This window comes from Eubalaena glacialis, chromosome 19 (genome assembly GCF_028564815.1).
Source record: "Eubalaena glacialis isolate mEubGla1 chromosome 19, mEubGla1.1.hap2.+ XY, whole genome shotgun sequence".
In the NCBI taxonomy this organism is placed as follows: domain Eukaryota; kingdom Metazoa; phylum Chordata; class Mammalia; order Artiodactyla; family Balaenidae; genus Eubalaena; species Eubalaena glacialis.
In genome coordinates, this window is record NC_083734.1 from 1,608,574 (window position 1) to 1,630,603 (window position 22,030).

At 59.3% G+C, this 22,030-nt stretch overlaps 1 protein-coding gene across 3 annotated transcripts in view; it reads left to right on the forward strand.

The window, feature by feature from the left end:
- The window catches only part of MPRIP (myosin phosphatase Rho interacting protein), a 128,376-nt gene that overhangs the window by 98,549 nt on the left and 7,797 nt on the right, over nucleotides 1-22,030 (forward strand). For 2 of the 3 annotated variants that reach the window (XM_061176572.1, XM_061176570.1), the window contains exons 12-17: nucleotides 2,066-2,155; nucleotides 6,207-6,316; nucleotides 8,648-9,206; nucleotides 10,782-10,898; nucleotides 20,031-20,178; nucleotides 20,827-20,944. In XM_061176572.1, coding sequence (XP_061032555.1) covers nucleotides 2,066-2,155; nucleotides 6,207-6,316; nucleotides 8,648-9,206; nucleotides 10,782-10,898; nucleotides 20,031-20,178; nucleotides 20,827-20,944 — 1,142 coding nt within the window. Of the gene's footprint in view, nucleotides 1-2,065; nucleotides 2,156-6,206; nucleotides 6,317-8,647; nucleotides 9,207-10,781; nucleotides 10,899-13,493; nucleotides 17,244-20,030; nucleotides 20,179-20,826; nucleotides 20,945-22,030 lie in introns of all 3 variants that reach the window. The other variant, XM_061176573.1, reaches the window with a different exon arrangement.

Below are 22,030 nucleotides of genomic sequence, written 5' to 3' on the forward strand. Positions count from 1 at the left end.
AGTCCAGATCTGCAGAGGAGTCTGATGTTCCCGGGGCCGGTTCCTGCTGGAGAGTGGGCTCTCCGGGCCCTGCTTTCGGCACCCGGGTACGGGGGTTTCAGTGGCTTCTCTTGTCTCTGTTCTTTGAAGAACACTGAAAGACGTCTTGTTTGAAAACTCAGGATGAGCGGTTTTGTGCTTTCTAGACGGAGATTTTGTGGTGAATTGAGTCTTTAAAGAACTGAACTAAATCTTGTCCCTCGTTTTCTGGACAAGGACGGGATGGTGGCAGGTGAACTTGGCCAGCCTGGTTGAGAGTCCTGATTCCACGGTCGAACACCACACAGAAGGGGCTCTTTTTTTCTTCACCTACAAAAAAATCATCTATTTTGAGCAATTTGGCAGTCTATTTCTGCACCTTTTCCCTTGCATTCCACTCCAGGAATCCTTCAGATGTACTCCCACATGTGAAGAAAGAGATGTGTTCCGTGTTAGTGGTTCCTGCACTTCTATAACAGCAGGAGATCTGAAAGAACCTAAATGTCTAACACTAGGGGCTGGTTATGTACCGTGACACTAAGTTCTGTCTGGACTGCAGTGGAAAGACGTTAGTGCCACAAGGGCTGATGTAGAGCAGTGTGGGTGGTGGGTCTCTGGGGGAGCCTGGAGCCAGGGACCACAGGAGCATGGGTGTTTGGCTGTTCTCAGAGTGTGGTGTGTGGACCCCTGGAGACCCGTTCAGGGATTCTTCTCTAACAAAAATAGTGTCATAAAACTATGATGCCATTTACTTTTTCTGTTGTGTTGGCCTTTGCACTGATGGGTGCCTCAGCCTGGTCAGGCTGCAGGAGCAGGTGGCTGGCCACCATGCATCCTTCACTGCCACACACTGTGACGTTACAGAAAGGGCCTTAACAGAACAGGAAAGGTACTGATTTTATTAAGTCCCAAACCTTGAATACCCACTTCGGTGATATCCTGTGACGTGAAACGGGAGGTTGGCAGAGGTCGCTTCTGCTGCTTGCCCAGGTGTGACGGCCGTCCCGTGGGGAGCCCTCGCCTGCTGTCTGCACTGCCTGCCCCGCCGGCCGCCTCTCCTCGTGGCCCACCGTCTCTGCGTGAATGTACGACGCACAAATGCTCACTCGGTTTGGGTGTTGGGCAGACGTTTTCTTAAAAATGAACCAAATGAGCCTCTTCCTTCAAGGAAAACGACTGACAGAATTGTTACCAGTGATTCAGTTTGAGCTTCCAAGCAAAACTGGAACTTTGGAAAACTTGTGTTCACCATCACTAACTTGACAGTCTCCCCCAAGCGTACAGACTCTCCTGACTGAACGGGTGGTGATAATAACAAATGCAGTGTTTGCTCCTGTACAAGGAAACGTCAGTATCTGGGGGCTCTTCCAGAGGACGAGACAAGTGTCACCAGATCATGTGCGGGTGAAAGACCCCCTCAAGGAGCAGGGTGGAACCATGGGTTCTAATGCAGCAGAGGACAGAAAGCATCCCCTTCGCAGTTCACCTTCAAGAAACTACCACTTGTAGGAGGACAGCCACAACTGTCTTTTTGAAAAGACTGTTAAAATTCACTTCCCTTTTCCAACCCCGTATCTGTGTGAAGCCAGACCGTCTTCATATGCTTCAACCAAAAACATGTCAACAAACAGACTTGAGTGCAGAGACGGGTGTGAGAACCCAGCTGTCCTCGGAAGTTAAGCATTAAAGAGAGTTGCAAAAACCTCTTGCTGGTTTTTTAAAATGATACTTTTTATTAAAAAATGAAATGGGTTTGTGTACTTTAATGCATAAATTTTTTTTTCAATTTTTTTTCTAATTTCTAATATGGCAAATATCATCAGTAGATACAACCCACATAAACAAAAGCTCTTTGGCACCCTCAGTTTTTAAGAGTGTAAAGGAGGTTTGAGAACCACGGGCATGGGATGTCTTTGGCAGGATGTGTGGAAAATGGTGGTGTGGATGCTTCTAGGTGGTGTGGGGTAGGCAGCGCCCTGCCTGTGAGCGTATGTACGGCTCACGGGGCACTGGCCTTTACTTTCTGAATGTCTCATTTTCTCTGCAGGCGGCAGACTTGGATGGGGAGATCGACTTGTCTACATGTTACAATGTCACGGAGTACCAAGTGCAGAGAAACTATGGCTTCCAGATCCATGTGAGCTGGGTGGGGTTTGCAGGCAGGCTGAGTGCGAGGGTGGGGCCGTGGGCCTGACCGGCTGGCGCCTCATCCTGTCCCTTCCTCTGTCCTGGAGCTCCTCACCCCACCCCCAATCTGTGGTCTCAGCAAAAATGAAGACATTAGCATCTTTCTCTCAAGGCTGTCTAAAAGCCTTTCTTTACCGAAGGTTCTTTCTTTTTCTCCCATTTTTTAAACGCTGGAGTTCGGGCCAGTTGGAAGGATGTGGGATGTGGGAGGTTAGAGTGAAAGTGTTGAGTTCTTAACTCTCAAGGTGCTGGGTTTTTATGTACTTGCTCTGTCCTTCATTCATCCACTTACCCACTCACTGGAGTCCTTTCTCCCCACAATCTTGTGAAGGACTCCAACGAGCAAGGCATTCCCCGTCCTCAAAAAAATAATCTGATTGGACAGATGAAACAGTCCTCACTGGCCATTTCATCAAAGCTCGGGGTTCAAGGGCTGCTCAGAGGTAGCCGGGCTCATGGTGAGGGCACCGGCCCCTGGCTACCGTGTCTGCCCTCACTCTGATGCCACCTGTAAGGTGCCCCAGACCACCCTCACATTTGATAATTTGCCAGAAGGACTCACAGAACACAGGAAAACACCGTACTTAGGATTGTAGATTTATTTTAGCAGAGGGATACAGACTGGTACCAGCCCAAGGAAGCAACGCGTGGCGAATTGGACCGAACAGGAGGACCCTAAACGAAGCTCTCGTGTCCTTGGGGACGTGTTCCCCTCTTGGCGCTGACGTGTGATGACACACAGAGCTTCCAACATGGGAAGCTTGCCCAAGCTTCAGGCCTGGTGCCAGGCCCAAGCCTCTGTGTCCAGAGCTTTTACAGAGGCTTCATAACTGATCAACTGAACTGTTGTCCACATGGTCAAATGCAAGTGCCAGCCCCCTCTCCCCCAGAGCCTGGCTGATGTCACATGGCCAGAGCCCCAGCCCTTCACTCCATGGCTGGTCTTTCTGGTCTGGCCAGCCCCACTGTGCATCACAAGGGCGCAGGGCAAAGCCCAGACCTCTCTTTGGGGAAAGCTAATTCTTCCCCCATGAGAGCCTTAGGCGTGCGGTAGGAACCAAGTGGCCTGACAGCTGTCACACTGGGGCTCCCCGGCTGGGACTCCTGCAGTGTCGCCTTCTGACGTTTGGGCCCAGAGACTCAGCTTTATCTCTGGATTCAGCCTAGATGCAGCATGTGGCAATGACTAATGTTAACCAAACTCAGAGGAGTGAGTTCAGATCTGAAGGCCAATGAATTGATTAAAAGGAAAAATCCAGCCCCCAGTCCACCAGGCTGCAGGGCATCTGTAGGGGCACCAAGTCATAGCTGAAGGTGGCGCCGATCTGATGGCCCGTGCTGCCCCACTGTGATGCCCTTCTGCCCCTCATCCCTTTAGGAGGAAAAGACATGCTTAGTGAGCTAGACCTCTAGCCTCCTCTCTGCGGACAGATTTGGGGATGGTGCCAAGTTCTGGCATTGTGGGCCACACGCTGAGCTCCCCCCCCCCACCTCCCCATCTTTTTTTTTTTTTAATTTATTTTTGGTTGCATTGCTGTGCGTGGACTTTCTCTAGTTGCGGTAAGCGGGCTTCTCATGGCAGTGGCTTTTCTTGTTGCGGAGCACGGGCTCTAGGCGCGCGGGCTTCAGTAGTTGTGGCTCGCGGGCTCTAGAGCGCAGGCTCAGTAGTTGTGGCGCACGGGCTTAGTTGCTCCGTGGCATGTGGGATCTTGCTGGACCAGAGCTTGAACCCGTGTTCCCTGCATTGGCAGGCGGATTTCTAACCACTGTGCCACCAGGGAAGCCCCTCACCTCCCCATCTTGAAGGGCAGGCTTCTCTGTGCAGGGCATCCTGGGGCTATGAGTCCACTCCCATCACTGAGCAGGTTACATCATCATGTTCTAGGGTCACTTTCTGTGCAGTGAGGCCGTGACCCGGGACTCTCCTGGTCACAGATGGGGCGTTTCTGGGTCACCTGTGCTCCCTGGCTGATGTCGTCCACCAGCCTGACCCCTTGTCACTTTACCCTGGGTGGGGGGCAATGAGCTTATGAGTTCTGGGGCTTTCTCATGAGCCCCGTGGACTGGGAGTTCTAAGTCGGGAGAGATGGAGCCCAGCACGGGAGGCTGGCTTCCTGGAGGGACTCGGCCTGGGTCACTAGGGAGCTTTAGGATCTCGAGGGGCAAAGCTGTCCCTGACCTGGCCACCAGACCTGGTGGCACCTACCAGGGGGCTGAGTGTAGAAGCCGGCGGGGTGGTATGGGGGAGCCCTGAGTGCTGAGTGGAGAGTCAGCCTTGCCCTGAGTTGTGGAAAGCGCCGGAACGTGGAGGCAGCTGAGCGTCTGTGAGACGCATCTGGTGGGGCAGCAGGGGCGGGAGGCCAGGTGTCTGGCAAGTGCGGGGCGCCCGGGGGAGGGAGGGGCAGGGTCGAGGGCTGGAGACCCAGAGCGCGGCGAGCCGTGTGCGGGAGTTGGTGGAGCCTGCAGGGTCCTGGCCCGTGGTGCATTTGAGGCCGAGATGGGCCCTCTGAGACCGGTAGACAAGCAGCCAGCGTGTGGGCCTGGGGCCGGGAGAGAGCTCGTGGCAGGTGAGAGCTGAGGTTGTGGGAGAAGGTGACCGAGGTCACACTCCATAAACGGCACACCAGGAGCAGGAGGCGGCCGCGGGGCCAGCACCTCAGGGAGCCCAGAGGCCACGGCCCCACCATCGGCCTGCGCTGGGGGGAACCGGAGGGGGAGAGGAGTGGAGACGTGGGTGGTGGGCTGTCGTCTAGATGGGGCGTCAGGCGGGGTCTGGGGTGGGCCGAGGTCACCCCGTGCTGTGCTGTGCTCTGCAGCGCCCTGATGCTCTCTTGGTTTTGGCCCCTGGCCGTGCCAGCTCCCGTCCCAAACTCGTCTTGCTAATGGTGTCTTCCCATCAGCTGTTTTGCTGACATCTCGTGGGTCCGTTTATGAGTAGCCTGAGCAGCTTGAAGAGTTCTGATCCCCTCACTTCTGTAAGACAGGAGCCCATGGGCTCAGAGGCAGGGGAGTGGACTCTGTGCAGCCACCACCCGCATCCCCACCCCTCCTCAGCTCTGCTGGAGCCGGGTGGGCCGCTCAGGGCCACAGGGGCTGCATCTCCAGGCCACTCGTTACCCGCTGCCCGTGCCGCCCCCTCCTGTGATGTCCTTCGTCTTGACTGGCATCCCACCAACTCACCCAAGTTGGGGGGGGGGTGGTCCAGGGATTGTCCTTGAGGTGCCCCCCCCCCAAGCCTGTCAGTGCTGCACTGTGCATGCCACCTCCTCCACCTCTCCAAAGCCCCCCTCTCATCACCTGAATGACCAGCCTGGCCACCCAGCAGGTCTCCCTGCCCCTCCTCAGCCCAACAGACACGGCCCCCATCGGGCCCCAGCCACTGCTGAGCCTCGTGCCTGCCACGGCTGTCCCCGGTCACCCTGTGAGCCTGTTGTGCGTGGTTGCACGCCCCAGGCCCACTCTCTCCACCTGGGTCACGCACCCCTTCCCCGTCCACCTGCCCACCCTCCCTAGCCCCCCCATGCCCTGGCCCCTTCCCGCTGCCCCCCGCATGCACGTTCTCCTTCCTTCCAGTCTGCGAGCTCCTTAAAGAGCAGGGAGTGTCAGTAAAGGCCTGCTGGGTGCCCTTTTTTTTTTTTTTTTTACATTTTCCATCTTTGAAAACCTTTAATAATGTACATGTTCCCTCAGGCTGGCCCTGGCCCTCTTGCTCCCTCAGCCCTTTCTGGCTTGAAGGCCTCACCCTGGTGCCCACATTATGTTAGAGAAGGCATTAGTTGGGAGCACGCATCAGCTGCAGTTGGGGAAAAACTGGCCCGGGTTAGCCACTGCCATGACAGTGTTCGCGGCTTTGCTCTCTCCTTTGCCCTCCAGCTGTGTTCATCCCGAGTGGGGCACATACCACACTCCTGGGACGGCCACCTGGCCGCCGGCCTCCCTGCGGGGCCTTCTTCAGGGGTGGGGAGGTGCCGGTCACTGCTAACTCCTCGTCTTCTGTGTAGACAAAGGAGGGCGCCTTCACCCTCTCCGCTATGACGTCTGGAATCCGGCGGAATTGGATCCAGACCATCATGAAGCACGTCCACCCGATCTCTGCCCCAGACGTGACAAGGTGAGCCGGTAGGGTGCCCGAGGGGGCCCAGCAGAGCCTTCCCCCCGTCCTTCAGTCCGCTGCCCACTCACTCTCCACTTGGCCTCCTGGGTTTTCTGCCTCAGGTTACCCTTCCCCCTCAGGCCTGGCCAGCGGGAGAAGCTCCCCAGGGCCCGGGCACTGAGCCACGGCTGGGTGAGGGCCGCTCCGGATGCCGCATTCACAGGCCACCTTAGCGTTGCCTTTTCTTGATCCTTCTGCCCCACTCCTGAATCTGTTGGATTTCTGTGCAGCTGTGACAAAGCTCTCTTTGCAACTCTTGGTGCTGGAGGCCAAGTTGGGAAACTGTCCCCCGTGTCAACATCCATGCTTCATAAACCTCGTGATTCGCCCCACGCCTTCCTCCTCCTGCCCTGATGGTTAGAAACCCGAAGTTTTCATTTTACAAAAAGCAGAGAAGCTCCCTGTGTGTGGCTGGTGCTGTGACGTCGAGAACTCTGCCGCCCTGACCCTCATGGCTTCGGCGCCTTCGCCGGTTCTGAGAACCTCTTGCTTGCAGTTTTCGGTCCGGTCGTTTAAATGTTTCTTGAGTGACTCTCTTGTGTTGGAGGCTGCGCCCAGGGGGCGACCCTGGTGCCCACGGAGCACTCCTTGGCCTAGGGCGGCCTCACACCTTGGTCAGGTCCTGGCCTCCTTGCTAGTGACCTGCACCTCTTTGAACAAGAAGGCAGGAAGGGACCCTAAGTGGAGGACTCGTCTCTCTAGTCCTTCCGTCCTGTGTTGTCTGTTCGATTGTTTGTTCATTCCTTCATTTGTTGCACGAACAGAATACTTGGTTGTTCCTGAGTCTCTATGACCAGGAGCAGAGACCAAAGCTCTTTCCGGGCACTTTGAGGAGGCCGCGTGCGGTGGGTCGGGGCCCGGCTGGGGTTCGTCAGCCTTGGGGTGTCGCAGGTGTGTGGCTCTGGCCTCAGAAAGGGCAGGAAGGACGCGCTCAGGCAACACATGGCTTGGGAGAGGCACCTGCCCTCCTTGTTGGGGCCGCAGCCCACAGGGACAGCGTGCGTCCTCCTGATGAGCAGTGTACTCCAGGGTCAGCCGCCTCACAGCCGGGGTGCTTGCCTCACCCAGTTTGTTCTGTGTGGGCTTTTATACTTGGAGGAAAAGATGGATTTTTTTAGTGCAACAAGGCCACGTCCCAGGAAAGTTATTGGAAACGGGTACAGACGTCAGAAGTGTGGGTTCGAGCTGCACGCCGCGGCCCCCCCAAGTCTGGTGGGGAGTCGCAGGGGCGTCCTTTCCTGGGGATAGTGGCGGGTCCGGCTTGTTATGTCATCCTAATGGCTTATGCAGTCGGAGGCCTGGGCCAGCTCTCAGTTCAGTGGCGTTGTTGAAAAGGTCCGTTCTGGAGAAACTGTGCAAGCGTGTGGTCTTGACTGGGAAGCTCCCAGGGCCGCCTCCCGGGACAGGGAGGATGCCTCTTCTGCAGGCTCCCTTCTCTTTGGCCACCATTTAAACACAGGTGCTCCCTGGAGCCCCCAAGGCCCAGCCCTCGCTGTGCTGGGGGGGCTTCCCACCCTGTGCTGAGGGCTTGGGCCAGGGTTGCAGGCTCTTGCCCTTGGAGCCTGGAGACCTCTGCCTCGGACAGCCACGACCAGTGCCCTACAGCACCCTGCCCGGGGACCTCCACTGTGGGGCAGGTGCGGGGAGGCGCATCCGGCTGCTGGGCAGGCGGAGGTGCCCTCGAGTGTCCTGCTTCCTGCTCACCTCTGCCCCGGGTGGGCCGCCAAGTCCTCTGAAGTCCTGTCCAGTGAGCCCCTGCCTGGTGCCGGCTCGTGGGCGTCACCTGGGCCATCGAGCTCACGGGCCCACAGGTGGTCCCAGGGCCATCACTCTGATCCGTCTGTCATGCCAGCCACCCAGAGTGGTTTTTTAAAACACAGACTTGACCGTGTCACTTATCTGCTTATTAAAAACCCATGAGCCTTTCGAGGGAAGCGGTTGTTGGTCTCGCTTGTTCCGTCACCGCCGGCCCAGTGCCTGCGTGCCGTGGGGTCTGCCTCCCACGTGGCCTTGTGTGCGTGTGGCCGTGCCCGGCGCAGCCTGACGGGGCTCTCGGCCCCCCAGTATCATCCTGCGGGAAACCTCTGGGCCGTTGTCTGCGGCTACTTTTCTGCCGTCACCACTCGGTGCCACTTGGGGTTCCCTCCACAGATGTGTCAGTGGGTGAAGGCAGAGTCTCCCCCTTCCCTGCGGGAGCCACAGCCGCGTAGAAAAAGGCGTGTGGTGACAGCAGGGAGCTGGGCCCTGCCGCCGGGAGCCCCGCCTGACCAGCTGTCTCCCCCGCCCCAGCTCGCTGCCGCAGGGCAAAGACCGGAACAGCTCCCCCTCGGAGATGAGGCTGCGGGAGAAGCAGGACGGGGAGCCCGGGGAGCCAGACCCCGAGCAGAAGCGGAGCCGGGCCCGTGAGCGCAGGCGGGAGGGCCGCTCCAAGACCTTCGACTGGGCCGAGTTCCGCCCCATCCAGCAGGCCCTGGCCCAGGAGAGAGCCGGCGCCCCGGGGCCTGCCACCCCCCGGCCCGAGGCGGAGCCCGGCGAGCTGGAGAGGGAGCGTGCGCGGAGGCGGGAGGAACGGCGCAAGCGCTTTGGGGCGGTGGACGCGGCCGACGGGCCCAGCATCGATGACACGGCCCTGCGCATGGAGGTCGACCGGGGCCCGGGGCCGCCCGCAACCGCCGACCTCAGGACCCAGAACGTGCACGTGGAGATCGAGCAGCGGTGGCATCAGGTGGAGACCACCCCTCTCCGGGAGGAGAAGCAAGTGCCCATCGCCCCCCTGCACTTGTCCTCCTCCGAGGATGGAAGCGACCGATTGTCCACTCCCGAGCTGACCTCTGTGCTGGAGAAGGAGGTAATGGTCGGGCGGCGCAGGCAGGGCAGCTCCGTGCAGCCACCTTCCCCGGCACCCGCTGTGCCGGACCCGCCCCAGGGGCTTGCAGGCCCTCAGGCAGACAGACACGCGACAGCCCCTCCTCCCCCCTCCCCGCCGAGTGCAGTGCAGGCCTGAGGCATGCTGGGGTGGGGGGTGGCACGGAGGGCACCGGGCCCTTCCGGAGACCAGAGGAGTGGCGCTGACATTGAGAGCCAGAGGTGCCAGAGATGAGGCCGGTGGGCTGCAGGCCAGGTGGGGCCTCGTCTGCCCTGCTTCAGCCGCGCACTAGAGGCTTGGGGCGGAAGAGGCACATGAACAGAGTTAGCTTTCCGTCTGCACTAGGCGGCCCTGCGACCCTCAGGGAGACCTGACGGGTGCAGGGCAGGCAGCAGGAGGCGGAGCTCATTCTAGGTACTGGGGGGCGGGGCGGGCCTGGCTGGTGAGCCTGGCACGAGCCTCCTCCAGATACAGAGGTGGGTGAGCCAGTCCCTGCATTTGTAACATGACATTTTCCTTCATGAGGAAAGTACCCAGAAATCAAATCTGCAAACGCTGGGCCGTGGATTTGTAAGTCTGAACAGAGGTTCCACGGCCAAGGAGGTGGAGTTACACCTGCCTTTCAGGAGTTCTCAAGGATGCGATTCACGTGTGCGCTTGACTTCAGTGGCTAACTAAATCACAGACTGGCCACTTTGGCCTGCCTTCACTTCTCATCTTCTTCTTACTTGATTAGATTCACGAGGCTGACGTTTATCACTAGCATCAACACTTGGATTTTTTTCCATTTTCTACGCCTATTAATACAGTAATAGAGGCAAGATGGAGGAAAGTAACAGTTCAAACTCACGTTGCTCTAAACAGCCAAAACGGGTCTGCAAGTCAGCAGGCCACACACTGGACCCTGAGTTTGTTTCAGACAGCAAGGTCTGAAAACCAAGGTCCCCATTGCCGGTCAGCAGTCTGCTGCACACCCAGCTCTCCCTGCTTACCACGGCCCAGCAGCTGGGGGCACGTAGGTAACGTTCCGGAAAGGGGCAGATGGGTGACGGCTGGATTCACAGCCATTGACAGCAAGAGTGTGAAGCAGCTCAATTCTTGAGGAGCCCTTCTCACAAACAGAATTTTATATGAAATCCATCGTAGCCAACTGGTCAAACAGGGTTTCCCCAGAAGCCAAGGTAGAGCCTGGCGCGAGGACCGCCCTGGGGCAGCACGGGCGTGTTTGGCCACGCTGAGGACACCCAAAGGACCCAGTGGGCAGTCTTCCCTCTGACAGGGGCACAAAGTCCTCATTTCCTGGTGGGGTCTACACCTGGTGGATCCTCAAGCAGGTGTGGCGCTTATGTGGGTGCCCAGGTCGATTCACAGCTTGAGCTGGAACCTTGGGTGAAGACCCGACGAGCACATCCACCCAGGTGTGGCCGCCGGCAAGGCCCTCGGAGGCGGCCCTGAGCTCCAGCCCAGCTGGAATCGGGCACAGCACCGGGCGCCTGTGCTGCGCTGCTGCTCCTGTACCGCCATTTTGCTTAAAAACGTGTGTCTTTTTGCCAACAGTTGGAGCAGAGCCAGAAGGAGGCCTCAGACCTTCTAGAGCAGAACCGGCTGCTGCAGGACCAGCTGAGGGTGGCTCTGGGCCGGGAGCAGAGCGCCCGGGAGGGCTATGTGCTGCAGGTAGGGCTGAGGGGCCGCCACGGCCCTCCAGGCGCCCTCAGGCTTCAGTGTGCAGGACCCAGGCAGGCTAGGAACGTGCAAAACCGAGCGCCAGGCCTCTGGACTCCTGTGCCACTGGAGCGGGCTCCCTGGGCAGTGGGCTGCCTGGGTCTCCTCCTTGTGCAACAAGTTGGAGGATCTGCCTGAGCCCTCTACGTCGAAGGGTTTTTTAGATGTTTTCAATAGTAGTCTTTCTCTTTGGCTCCCAAAGAGTCCAATATATATTTATCAATATCACATGTTTGCACGTTGTTTCTAACTTTTTTCACAATGGCAGCATTAGTCCCATTTTACAAATTTAAGAACTTGAGTAACAGCCACATGCCTCCTTACGACCAAGCGCATGGCAGAGCTGGAACTGCTTCCCTGCCCCTGACCGTGTCTGTACCACACCTACAGGGCAGCCTGGGACTGTCACCACTAGCCTAGTGGCCCCACTTCTTACTTCCTGCCTAGGTTGAAGTTTGAGGGGGAAACATGGCCACCCAGCCCTGAGCCAACCTGCCCAGTGGCGTGGAGGGGAGGGAGGGCAGCAGTCTGAGTGCTGAGCTGAGAGTCCAAACCTAGCGTCTTCCTGCAGAGGCCTCTGTGCCAGAGTGCCGCCCCCCAGGCAGCAGCGGGCATGCCACAGGCATCTTGCCAGGCAGGAGGTCACCTGGATGGAGCAGGCCGGTGTGAGCCAACTCTTCTGCAGCGTTTCAGGCCCTGCTCTAGTTCTGGGGTATAAAACAACACTCTCCTGCCCCCTCAGCCAGTGTGCAGTGGGGAGAGGTGATTGACAGATGAGTGCCAGGGGAAAGCAAGACAGGGCGATGGGACGGAGAACTCGAGCTCTTGGCCAAGGCTGAAGGCACAGCATTCAAGTCAGGGTCCTGCACTGACCAGAACCCGGTGCCCCCTCCCCTGCTGCATCAGCCTCCTTGCCTGTGTAGACCTAGACTTCGTCCCCGAGGGCTCTTCCGACTCTCAAGGACCCAGAATCTCTGTGATAAGTTTTTGCATCAGCATTTCCAGACTGCAGCACACTGGCTTCCTTGGTCCAAGTGGATCTTCTGGGCAGAGTCTGCCCTCCTGCCTCTCTCCATGCCCTTTTTGTGGCACGTTTCTTCTGCCTTCCTTTCCCCCCCAGCTTTGGCCATGACCCTGGGCACCCCGTGTCCCCTGGACCCTCTTCCTTAGCCCTTCAACCATAGTTGTCGCCATGCCCAGTTCAGACTCTGAGGTACCGGAACCTGGTGATGGGGGGGCACCCTTCTTTCCTGCATGTCTCACTCTTGGGCTTTCTGAGTCATTTGTGCAGACCCCGCACGTTTGGGAAGCATCTTTTTAAACCCTGGTTGGGCCGCCATCCTACACGCACTCATTTCACACCAGGTGGTAAAGATCCTGGCAGCAGAGTTTGAACATTGCTACCCTGTCCCGTGTCTAACCCGGACGATTGCATGAGCCCGCACTGAAGCCCGTCCGTCAGCTGACACGTTAAAACACCTCCCCGCCAGGTCAAAGGACAGTTTACTTTTAACCTCCCTATGTGCTTTGGAAATTCTTATAATCGAAAGTCTGAATGAGCAAGGGGCTTTGGGGTTAAGGGTGAGAAGGGTCAGCAGCTGGGGGTGGGCTCCGCGCTGACGGCCGGGAGGAGGAGCTGGCAGGGCGTGGACGTGGAGTGTCTGACTTACGTAACTGAGTGTCACATCTGTGGCTTCCCCACCAGCACACCTGGAGGGAGCCACAGGCAGGCCAGTGCTTAGGCTGAGCTATTCTCACTCCTTTCACGTTCTTGTTTTTTCCTGCGTTAATTAGTTCTGTCTACTCTGCATGCCTTCTAGTTTGGGGAGTTTTCTTTCAATTGTGTTTTATTTTCTGCATGCTTCACTTTCTTATTTTGAATGCCACAAAGGTTTGTTTGTTTTGTTAACTCTCATATTTTACTCCATGGTTTGCGTTTTCCCCTTCGTTTTGTCTTCTTGCAGGTAGAGATTAGTTCTTCCTGTTACTGTAGAGGACGGGCTCCGCCTCCCACAGGAAAATGTTTCGGATGTCACCTCGCTGACATCCGCCAGCGGTGCCTCCCTTCCTTCTCCCCTGTCCCAGAAGGAAGTGGCATCGTCACCGGTCCTGCGCTTTGGTGGGGTTTGTGGTCTGGAGCTGTGTGCCTTTTGTTTTGCAAAACAAACAAACAAACGGACGCTTTGCTCTGCTCCTGCCCGTCCCTCTTGCTGGAGTCTCTTGTCCCTCCTCAGTCTTCATTTTGCTTATCAGTGTGCTCCATTATTCAGTTTTGTTTGGTTTATTTCTCCTAGAAGCTGTTCGGTTAGAGCTGTTTTGATGTGAATGTCCATGTTTTCTGTTTACCTGGAAGCAACTACTTACCAAAAAAAAAAAATGAGACGATTTGTTAGTTGTTTTTCTCTTTTTTAAATGAAAAAAAATTGTGCAGAGGATAAAAGGCAGACCCACCAAGGAGCCTTTCTGTGGTTGACCCTGGCCAGAGGTGTGACACTCAGAACTGGGAGGCCGAGTGTTACTAACCCGTATTTCATCGGTTTTTTTAAGACTGAAGTGGCCGCCTCCCCGTCCGGCGCCTGGCAGAGGCTCCACAGAGTCAACCAGGATCTGCACGGCGAGCTGGAGGCCCAGTGCCAGCGCCAGGAGCTCATCACGCGGCAGATCCAGGCCCTGAAGCGCAGCTACGGGGAGGCCAAGGACGCGATCCGGCACCACGAGGCCGAGATCCGGAGCCTCCAGGCGCGGCTTGGCAATGCCGCCGCCGAGCTCACCATCAAGGAGCAGGCGCTGGCCAAGCTCCAGGGCGAGCTGAAGCTGGAGAAGGACAAGGCCCGCGCGCAGCTGGAGGAGCGGCAGCACAGCGAGGCCGCGCTCAACGCCCAGCTGCGCGCCAGCGAGCGGGAGCTCCAGAGCGCGGAGGCCCTGCTGCTGGGCAGGACGCAGGAGCTGCGGGACCTGCAGAGGCAGCAGGCGCTGCAGCGGGACCGGCAGAAGGAAGTGCAGCGGCTGCAGGAGCGCGTCGCCGACCTCAGCCAGCAGCTCAGCGCCAGCGAGCGGGCCCAGAGGCTGATGGAGGAGAAGCTGCAGCGGAACTACGAGCTGCTGCTGGGGAGCTGTGAGCGGGAGAAGCGGGAGCTTCTGCAGAGCCTGAAGGAGGCGGAGGACAGGGCCAGCGCCTTCGAGGACCGGCTCCAGGACCACGAGCAGCAGGTGGAGGTCCTGCAGAAGGAGAAGCTGAGCGCCCAGTCCGAGGGCAGCGAGGCGGTGCGCCGGCTGGAGGAGCAGCTGGAGAGGAAGGAGGCCAGCATCCAGAAGCTGGCCGAGCACGTCCAGAGCCTCCGAGACGAGCGGGACCTGATCCGGCAGCGCTTCCAAGAGCTGATGGGCCGCGTCACCTCGTCCGACGGGGACGTGGCTGCGCTTCAGGAGAAGCTGAAGGGGAGGGAGGCTGACTACCAAAGCCTGGAGCACTCCTACAGGAGGGTGGCCAGCCAGCTCCAGGGCGCGCACACGCGGCTCCAGGAGAAGGAGGAGGAGCTGAGGCGCATCCAGGACGCGCACGAGCAGGCGCTCGAGAGGAAAGAGCGGGGTCTCCAGGATGTGCTGGTTAAGATGGCTGTCTTGGGGAGCAGCTTAGAGGAAACAGAAGTGAAGCCCCAGGCCAAGGAAGAGATCGTAAGGCAGTTGGCCAGGGAGTCCTCAGAGGACGCCGAGGAGCCACGGAGCTCCTTGGAAGAAGCCGAGGAGGAGGACGGCGTCGCACGTTCGGGCCCACAGCTCCAGGCTGCCGGCGCACCTCCGGGGGCTGCCCTGGGGGAGGGGCACGGGGACAGCAGCCCCAGGAGAGAAGAGAGCCCAGTGCCCCCAAGGTCAGAAGCGTCCGACAGGGAGGGGCACCTGCAGAGCACCTCAAAACCCGACCAGGGAGCACCCGGCCTTAAGAGGCAAAGAATCCGGTTCTCCACAATCCAGTGCCAAAAGTACACCCACCCTGACGGGTCTGAGAGGACCTGGGCCAGCAGCACGTCCTCTGACACCAGTCAGGACCGCTCCCCCTCGGAGGAAAGCATGTCGTCGGAGGCCACCCCCGGCTCGCTCCCAGCGACCAGCGACTCGGACACCTACCTTTCCATCATCCACTCCCTGGAGACCAAGCTCTACGTCACCGAGGAGAAGCTCAAAGACGTGACGGTGAAGCTGGAGAGCCAGCAGGGCCAGAGCCAGGAGGCCCTGCTGGCTCTGCACCAGCAGTGGGCTGGCACCGAGGCGCGGCTGCGCGAGCAGCTCCGTGCCAGCCTGCTCCAGGTTGCCGCGCTGGCCTCCCAGCTGGAGCAGGAGAGACAGGCGAGGGCGGAGGTGGTTGAGAACCACGTCGAGGAGCTCGGTGACTTCCAGGTGAAAAACAGCCAGGCCCTGGCTTGCCTGGAAAGCTGCCGAGAACAGCTGCGGTCTCTGCCGGGTGACGCAGGGGCGGGGCTCCTGGCCGGCCTGGAGAGCTTGCTGGTCGGCGCCATCCAGGCCCTGTGTCACCAGCCGGCTCCCCCAGGGGAGGCGGGCTTCTTGGAGGAAGAGAAAGCGGCCTCACGGCAGCCAGCACACCTGCCGGAGCCGAGCGAGCAGGAACAGCTCCAGCTCCTTTCTGATCAGATAGCCCTGGAGGCCACGCTGATAGGCCAGATAGCAGACTCACTGAGGAACACAAGCTCGGATGTCTCGCACGTGCTCCTCGAGGTCTCTCAGTCCGGAAAGTGGCCGCTGGAGTCCGAAAGTGCCGTGGCCTGTCCTGGGGCCCCAGTGGATGCCTGGGCCAAGAAGGTGCTGGTGGATGGAGAATTCTGGAGCCAGGTCGAGTCCCTGAGCCGGCACCTGGAGACGCTGGGCGGAGAGGCAGCCAGCGCCTCGGGAGGTGGGCGGCCGAGCGCCCCGCCAGCCCCGGTCCCCGCCCTGGCCGACGCCACGTGGGTCAGGGCGGAGCTCAGCCTTGCCGTGCATTCGATGAGGGGGTCCCTCCACCACAGGCTGCAGAGCATCCAGGAGACCCTCCAGGGCACACAGGCAGCCCTGCAGCAGCACAAGCGCATGCTGGGGGATATCCTAGGGGCCTACCAGACACCCGACTTCGAGAGAGTGATGCTGCAGGTCTCGGAAACCCTCCAGCTTCCAGCAGGTGCCGGAGATGGTGTCCAGGTGTCCTGGACTGGGAGCCCGCCGGAAGAAGTACCGAGTCATCAGGACCCAGCTGGCTCGCCGGCTCTCTGTCCCTTGTCCAGCCAGAGCTCTGGGGCCTTGGTTGCTATTCAGGAAGAGCTCGCCCTGCAGCTTAAAGATAAGGCCAGTCTGTTGGGAGAGATCTCTGCCACTTTAACCTCACTTCTCTCTGTGGAGGCAGTGCGAGACTGTCAGAAGCTTCTCCAGGCATCCCGGCATCTCTCCCGTAGCGCTTGCCTGGGAGGCCTCGGCCAGTATTCTTCCTTATTAGTTCAAGATGCGATTATTCAGGCTCAGGTGTGTTACACAGCCTGCAGGATCCGGCTGGAGTATGAAAAGGAGCTCCGGGGCTACAGGGAGTCCTGGTCGGGCAGGGGGGCCTCCTGTCAGGGGCAGGAGCAAGCAGTGGGGGCCCTGAGGGAGGAGTACGAGGAGCTTCTCCGCAAGCAGAAGAGCGAGTACCTGGAGGTGATCGCCGCCATTGAACGGGAGAACGCGGAGCTCAAGACCAAGGTCGCCCAGCTCGACCAGCAGCAGAGGCGTCTGGAAGAGGGGCAGCGTGAGCGCGGCGAGAGCCTGGCTGCCCCACGAGGGTGGTCTGAGGAGTGGAAGGTCAGCTACACAGGGGAGCGGCCGAGCCGGGCGGAGGGTGCGCCGCAGGCTGTGCGCGGCCGGGTCCTGAGCCGGCTGGATGCCTTGGCCGGGGACAGGCAGGAGCTGGAGAGGCAGCCTGTGGGCCAGGTGCAGACCCTGGAGGACAAGTTCCAGCTGAAGATCCGGGAGCTACAGGCCATCCACGAGGAGGAGCTGCGGGCCCTGCAGCAGCACTACTCCCAGACGCTGCGGTGCCTGCAGGAGACCCTGCACCGCTACCAGGGGCGGCCCCCTGCCGCCCCAGCAGCCCACGGCCCCCCGTCCCCCAGCCGGCCAGCTGAGGCGGGGGCCGACTCCGTGATGGGGCTGAAGGAGCGCGTCCAGGAGTTGGAGGCCCAGGTGGACGTCCTGCGGGAAGCGCTGGAGCACCAGGGCCTGGCGGGTGGCGCGGCCTCACTGCGGGAAGAGCGCCAGAGGGCCTTGGAGAGCCTCAAGGTTTCGAAGCAGAGCGGTCGCGGGGCGTCCAGTGCAGGCGGAGCTGGGACGCAGTTCTTGGCTCCAAGTCAGCGAACAGCAGCAGGAGCTGATGGGCTGCTCCCCGCTGACCTCCCACTGGCGGCGGTGGGGTCCCAGCAGGGCCCGGCGAGGCAGGGTGGTGGGGAAGCTCCCCCTGCCCCCACCTCCAGCTGTGCAGACCTGGACCTGGGGAGGGTCCTCGCCTTCCAGCTGTCCCCGGAGAGCAGAGGGGGGCTTCCCAAACAAAGGCTAGAATGTTTGCAGTGGGGTGTTGAGGGCCACTCCCGCCCCAGTTCTGTGGGGACAGACGTCTGGTGGGAACCCTGCGTGGGAACGGCTGCTTTTACAGGGAGCACAGCCTTATTTGCTCCAGGGGTTTTGAGAAGTGACCTTCCCACCACACCCCCACCCCGTTTCACACCCACCTTGGTAGACAGGATTCCCAGGCCCTGGCGCATCAAGGTGACGTTTCGGGCCCTGGGGCGTTGGGCTGTGTGGAGCCATCAAGGCAGCCTGGGCTCTGGGCCTCGTCCTCTCGGGCTTCTCGCCACCCCTTGAGCTGCATCCAGTAGACGCCAGGCTCCTCCCGTGCCCTCCGTCCCCAGCCCCGTCCTCCAGCTGTGAGCCGGCACTGCGTCCAGTACTGAGGGCGGCCCGGCGCTGCTGCGACAAGCAGGCGGGCCATTAGTACCTGCCAGGCCGTTTCCACTGCTCTTTTCCCAAGTCAGTCCAAACCTTTTGAAGGCTATTCTGGATCCCAAGGAAGCTTCAAGGGCTGTTGGAAAGTGCCGCACGGTCCCCGTGCGGCCAGCGCATGCCGGTGCCACGTTGAAAGTAACTTCCTGGCCGCTTCCCACAACACCCAGCGCGTCTGCGCAGCAGGCAACTTAGACAAGGCCCAGACTGGCTCTCAACGCCCATCGGCACGAACCCGGGAGGGAGGAAAGCCCTGTGCCGACACTGGGGGCAGGCTCTGCCCCAGCGGTGATGCAGGCTGGGGCTTGGATGCTGCCTGCTGTGGGCGGCATCCTCTGTCCTGTGCCTATTCTTGTTGGGCCCTGAGAGACACGCAGAAATTACAACCAAACCGCTCTCTTGGGGCCCGGCTGACAGCTGTTACTTGTGCAGATTTTTGCCCAGGTCAGGGAGACTGGGGTCTTGGCCTGAGGGCCCCTCTTCTGACAGCTGAAGGCTGGTGCTTTTTCTCATGACTCTGCACAGTGGTTGCCGAGGAACTTTGATTGATCCCAGGGATTACTGGCTTAAAAATTAGATTAATCGTTTTTTAAACACATATACTCTCCAAGGAAGCAGCCAGTCTTTAAAGACACCTTAGTGTTTCTGTAGGAAGAATTTTGACCCTTATCTTTATTCTAAAGCCCTCAAATCAAACTAAGACCTCGCAGCTATGTGTTAACCAAGAGTCCATGTTGAACCACAGCGTGCGAAAGGGCAGCGCTAGGACCCTCCAGTGTCCCGGGGTGTGAGGGCAGTGAGAGGAGACAGCAGCTTCCAGGTGCAGCCCCTGCAAGAAGAAACGCCCAGTGAGTGGCGGATAGCACTTAAGACCACTTCCCCAGTGAAGCAAATCTGTCGCAGGGAAGTCCAGACTCTGACCGTGAGTTTGAAAAATACTGACTGGAGAGTCTCAGAAGGGCCTCTCAGTCACCGTGGGGGCTGAGACAGAGGTGCCCGCACACGGCGGCTGGATTTCTTGGTACCCTTTCTTGATCCATGTGCAAATACAGGATTGGGAGGGGGATCCCACCCATACTTGGATTTGGAATTAACATGGCCACATTCTTCCAGTTTTTAAGGATCAGTGAAAGGCGCGATTCCTGCTTTGAAACATGTTGCAAGGGATTTAGACAAGAAATGTGCCTCCACGCACAAAACAGCTGCACAGACCACCCCTCATACCCACCCCATCGACGAGACCAACTCTGATAAGCCAGGCCTGGGTTACTACACAGTGAGGGTGTGTGGGATGGTCTGAGCCCTTCTTAGGTCATGCCTGTGTCCTTCCCCACACCCATGTCTAGGCCAAACACCACGCCAGGCTGCAGCAAGGCACAGACAGGTTTGGAGAGCGGCTCTTCCGTCGTGGGTCTCGGTACAGTTAGCAGAGGCACTCGTTAATTAGTGCCCCCTCTTTGTACTCCTTCCAAAGGAAAAGGAAAAGTCGTACACCCTAACCTAATTTCCTCAGTGGACGCCTGAGAGGTTCAGTGACCCGGTGAGGGCGGCCAGCTGGGCAGTGGCAGGGCTGGGCCCCCTGGCTCCGTGCATTGGGCTACCCACTACCCGTCACTCACAGGATGGCCTTGGCTCCCTGCAGCTGACAAAGACATTACTGTTCATGACTGTGCTTGATGCCCAGTGTGTGACGGTGCTGAGCGCGTCTGGCTGTGAAACTCAGACCAGACGCGGCCAGCCTCTGCCCGTTTACTCTGTCCTCCCCCCTCCTGTCGGTCCATAAAGGTCCAGGATTGGCTATTTTAAATTCCACTGCGGCCTTTTCCTGCCCACGATACCAACTCTTTCTACAGAGAAATGGGATTCACAACAACCACAGAAATCAGGCACCCTTTTCTAAATGCTCTGGGAGCATAAAACACACCGGAGCAGAGTGAGTCTCCAGACAGCTGGCACGGGGCTCAGCTCGAGAGAGCACCTCCTCTGTGCCAGGAGCCTGGAGGGCAGGGCTGAGGTCTGTTCAGTAAATAGCAGAAGAAAAGTCAGTAAAGCCTCTTGTGCACCTTGCAGGCCACGTGCGAGCGAGGGTTTGCAGCCATGGAAGAAACACACCAGAAGAAGATCGAAGACCTGCAGAGGCAGCACCAGCGGGAACTGGAGAAACTGCGGGAGGAGAAAGACCGCCTCCTGGCTGAGGAGACCGCGGCCACCATCTCAGGTGGGAGCCGCGAACCCCGGGGACGGGCAGCGGGCTGTCCCTGAGCTGAACGCACAGCTCTGAGCAGTGACTGGCCTTCTCACTGCCTTTGGGCTGAGATTGAAGCCTCGTTACCCACGAGAGTTCTTTGACAATTCCCTTGGGGGAAAGGCTGGTTTGAGGAGCCCTTTGAGAGCTCGAGAGCCCCGCGCCAGCACTCCTGCTTTGCGTGGCCGCCGGCACACCTGGTGCTCGTGAGGGGCTGCCCTGGTCTCATCAGCCCGTCTGCTGGCACTTCTCTGGCGGCCCTTGGTCCGTCAGAGCCCAGAGCGTCCGGACTGAGCCCTGGGCCATTGGCTTGTGTCCCCTCCGTTCATGTAACTATCCTGCGGTGCTTTTGATTTTGGCACTAAGGAAACAGGCCACCCTGAAAGCCTGCTTGTCCTACAAACTCATACTTGGATTTAACATTGACATTTATTGAATCAGTTTGGTCTTCTGTTAACATCAAGAAAAAAACACACCTGCATCCCTTTTGTGGGGGAGTTCCCCGGGAATCCTCCCGGCCCAACTGCCAATGGGCTGGCATTAGCAGTGGGGGACGTCCCGCCTTCCTGTTGGTCTCACCTCCCAAGCCCGTGGGTACTGAGGGCCACGTCCTGTCCACAGCCATCGAAGCCATGAAGAATGCCCACCGTGAGGAGATGGAACGGGAGCTGGAGAAGAGCCAGCGGTCCCAGATCAGCAGTGTCAACGCGGACATCGAGGCCCTGCGGCGGCAGTACCTGTGAGTCAGCGGAGGTGGCCCTTGGGGGCCGGGCCGGAGGGAGGTCCTTTGGGGGCGGGGCGGCACCTTCCCTGTAAGAGCCACAGAGACTCGGGTCCCCAGGGTGGTGCGGGTGGAGGCCCGTGGGCGCTGAGGCTGCTCAGAGCCTCCTTCCTGAGGGGCCCAGCACCATCCTGGGGGTCAGCGAGCCGCTGCTCTCATGGCCCAAGTGGGCTCCTGTTACGGAGTCAGACGGAAACCAGTTACTAAAATGTAAAGAATAAGACGCGGCAGAGGAGATTTTATAAATACTGTTGGATCTTCAGGGCCGACCTCAGAGGCTACCCCAGATTCCTTCTGTCCCTCAGCTGCTGCTGCTTCAGGAGTTTGTGGGGAGGGGACACGGTGTAGCGCGTGACACAGATGCTCTGTGGCTGTGCGTGGCAGAAGTGGCCACGACCCCTACATTTTTAAAAAGTGCGTGCGCCGGTTCTCTTTGCAGAGGCAAGGGAATGGGGAGCATTCACCAGCACGGCCACTCTTCAGTTTTGCCCTCAGTGGAACTCGCACCACTGGGAGCCCCTCGACTGGCTGCTGCGGGGGCCGTGCAGAGCCAGCCTTCACGGGGCTCCGCAGCGCACAGCATCAGGGTCTCCCCTCTCCCGGGCTCCCGTGCAGTGCAGTCAGGGCGCAGGTGGGTGGGCAGGCGGCCGGGAGCAGCTCACCTCGGCTGGAGGGGGTGTCGGTTCCACATCAGCCCTTCTCAAGTCCAGGGTGGCCGAGAACGACGACACGAGGCTTTGGTTTTCTGAACGTGGATCGAGTTGGCACAGACAGTTAGTGCTAGAAACGGTCCCAGGTCTGACCTCTCTCTGATACAGCGTGTTTTGGGGTGCGTGGGTGAGGCCTCTCCGGACCCGGGGAGAGGAGTTCCGCCAGTGGGGGCTGTTGGACTGCTGGTAAGAGGACAGGGACGGGGCCGCCGAGCTGCACGGCCACCCGAGACCACGAGGTGCAGGGCTCTGCTCGCGGTCGCTCCGCGGTGTGGGTCTCGGCGTCCCTCAGGCTTCGCGAAGGCGACGCCGGGCTGCTTAGCGGCCCAGGCCC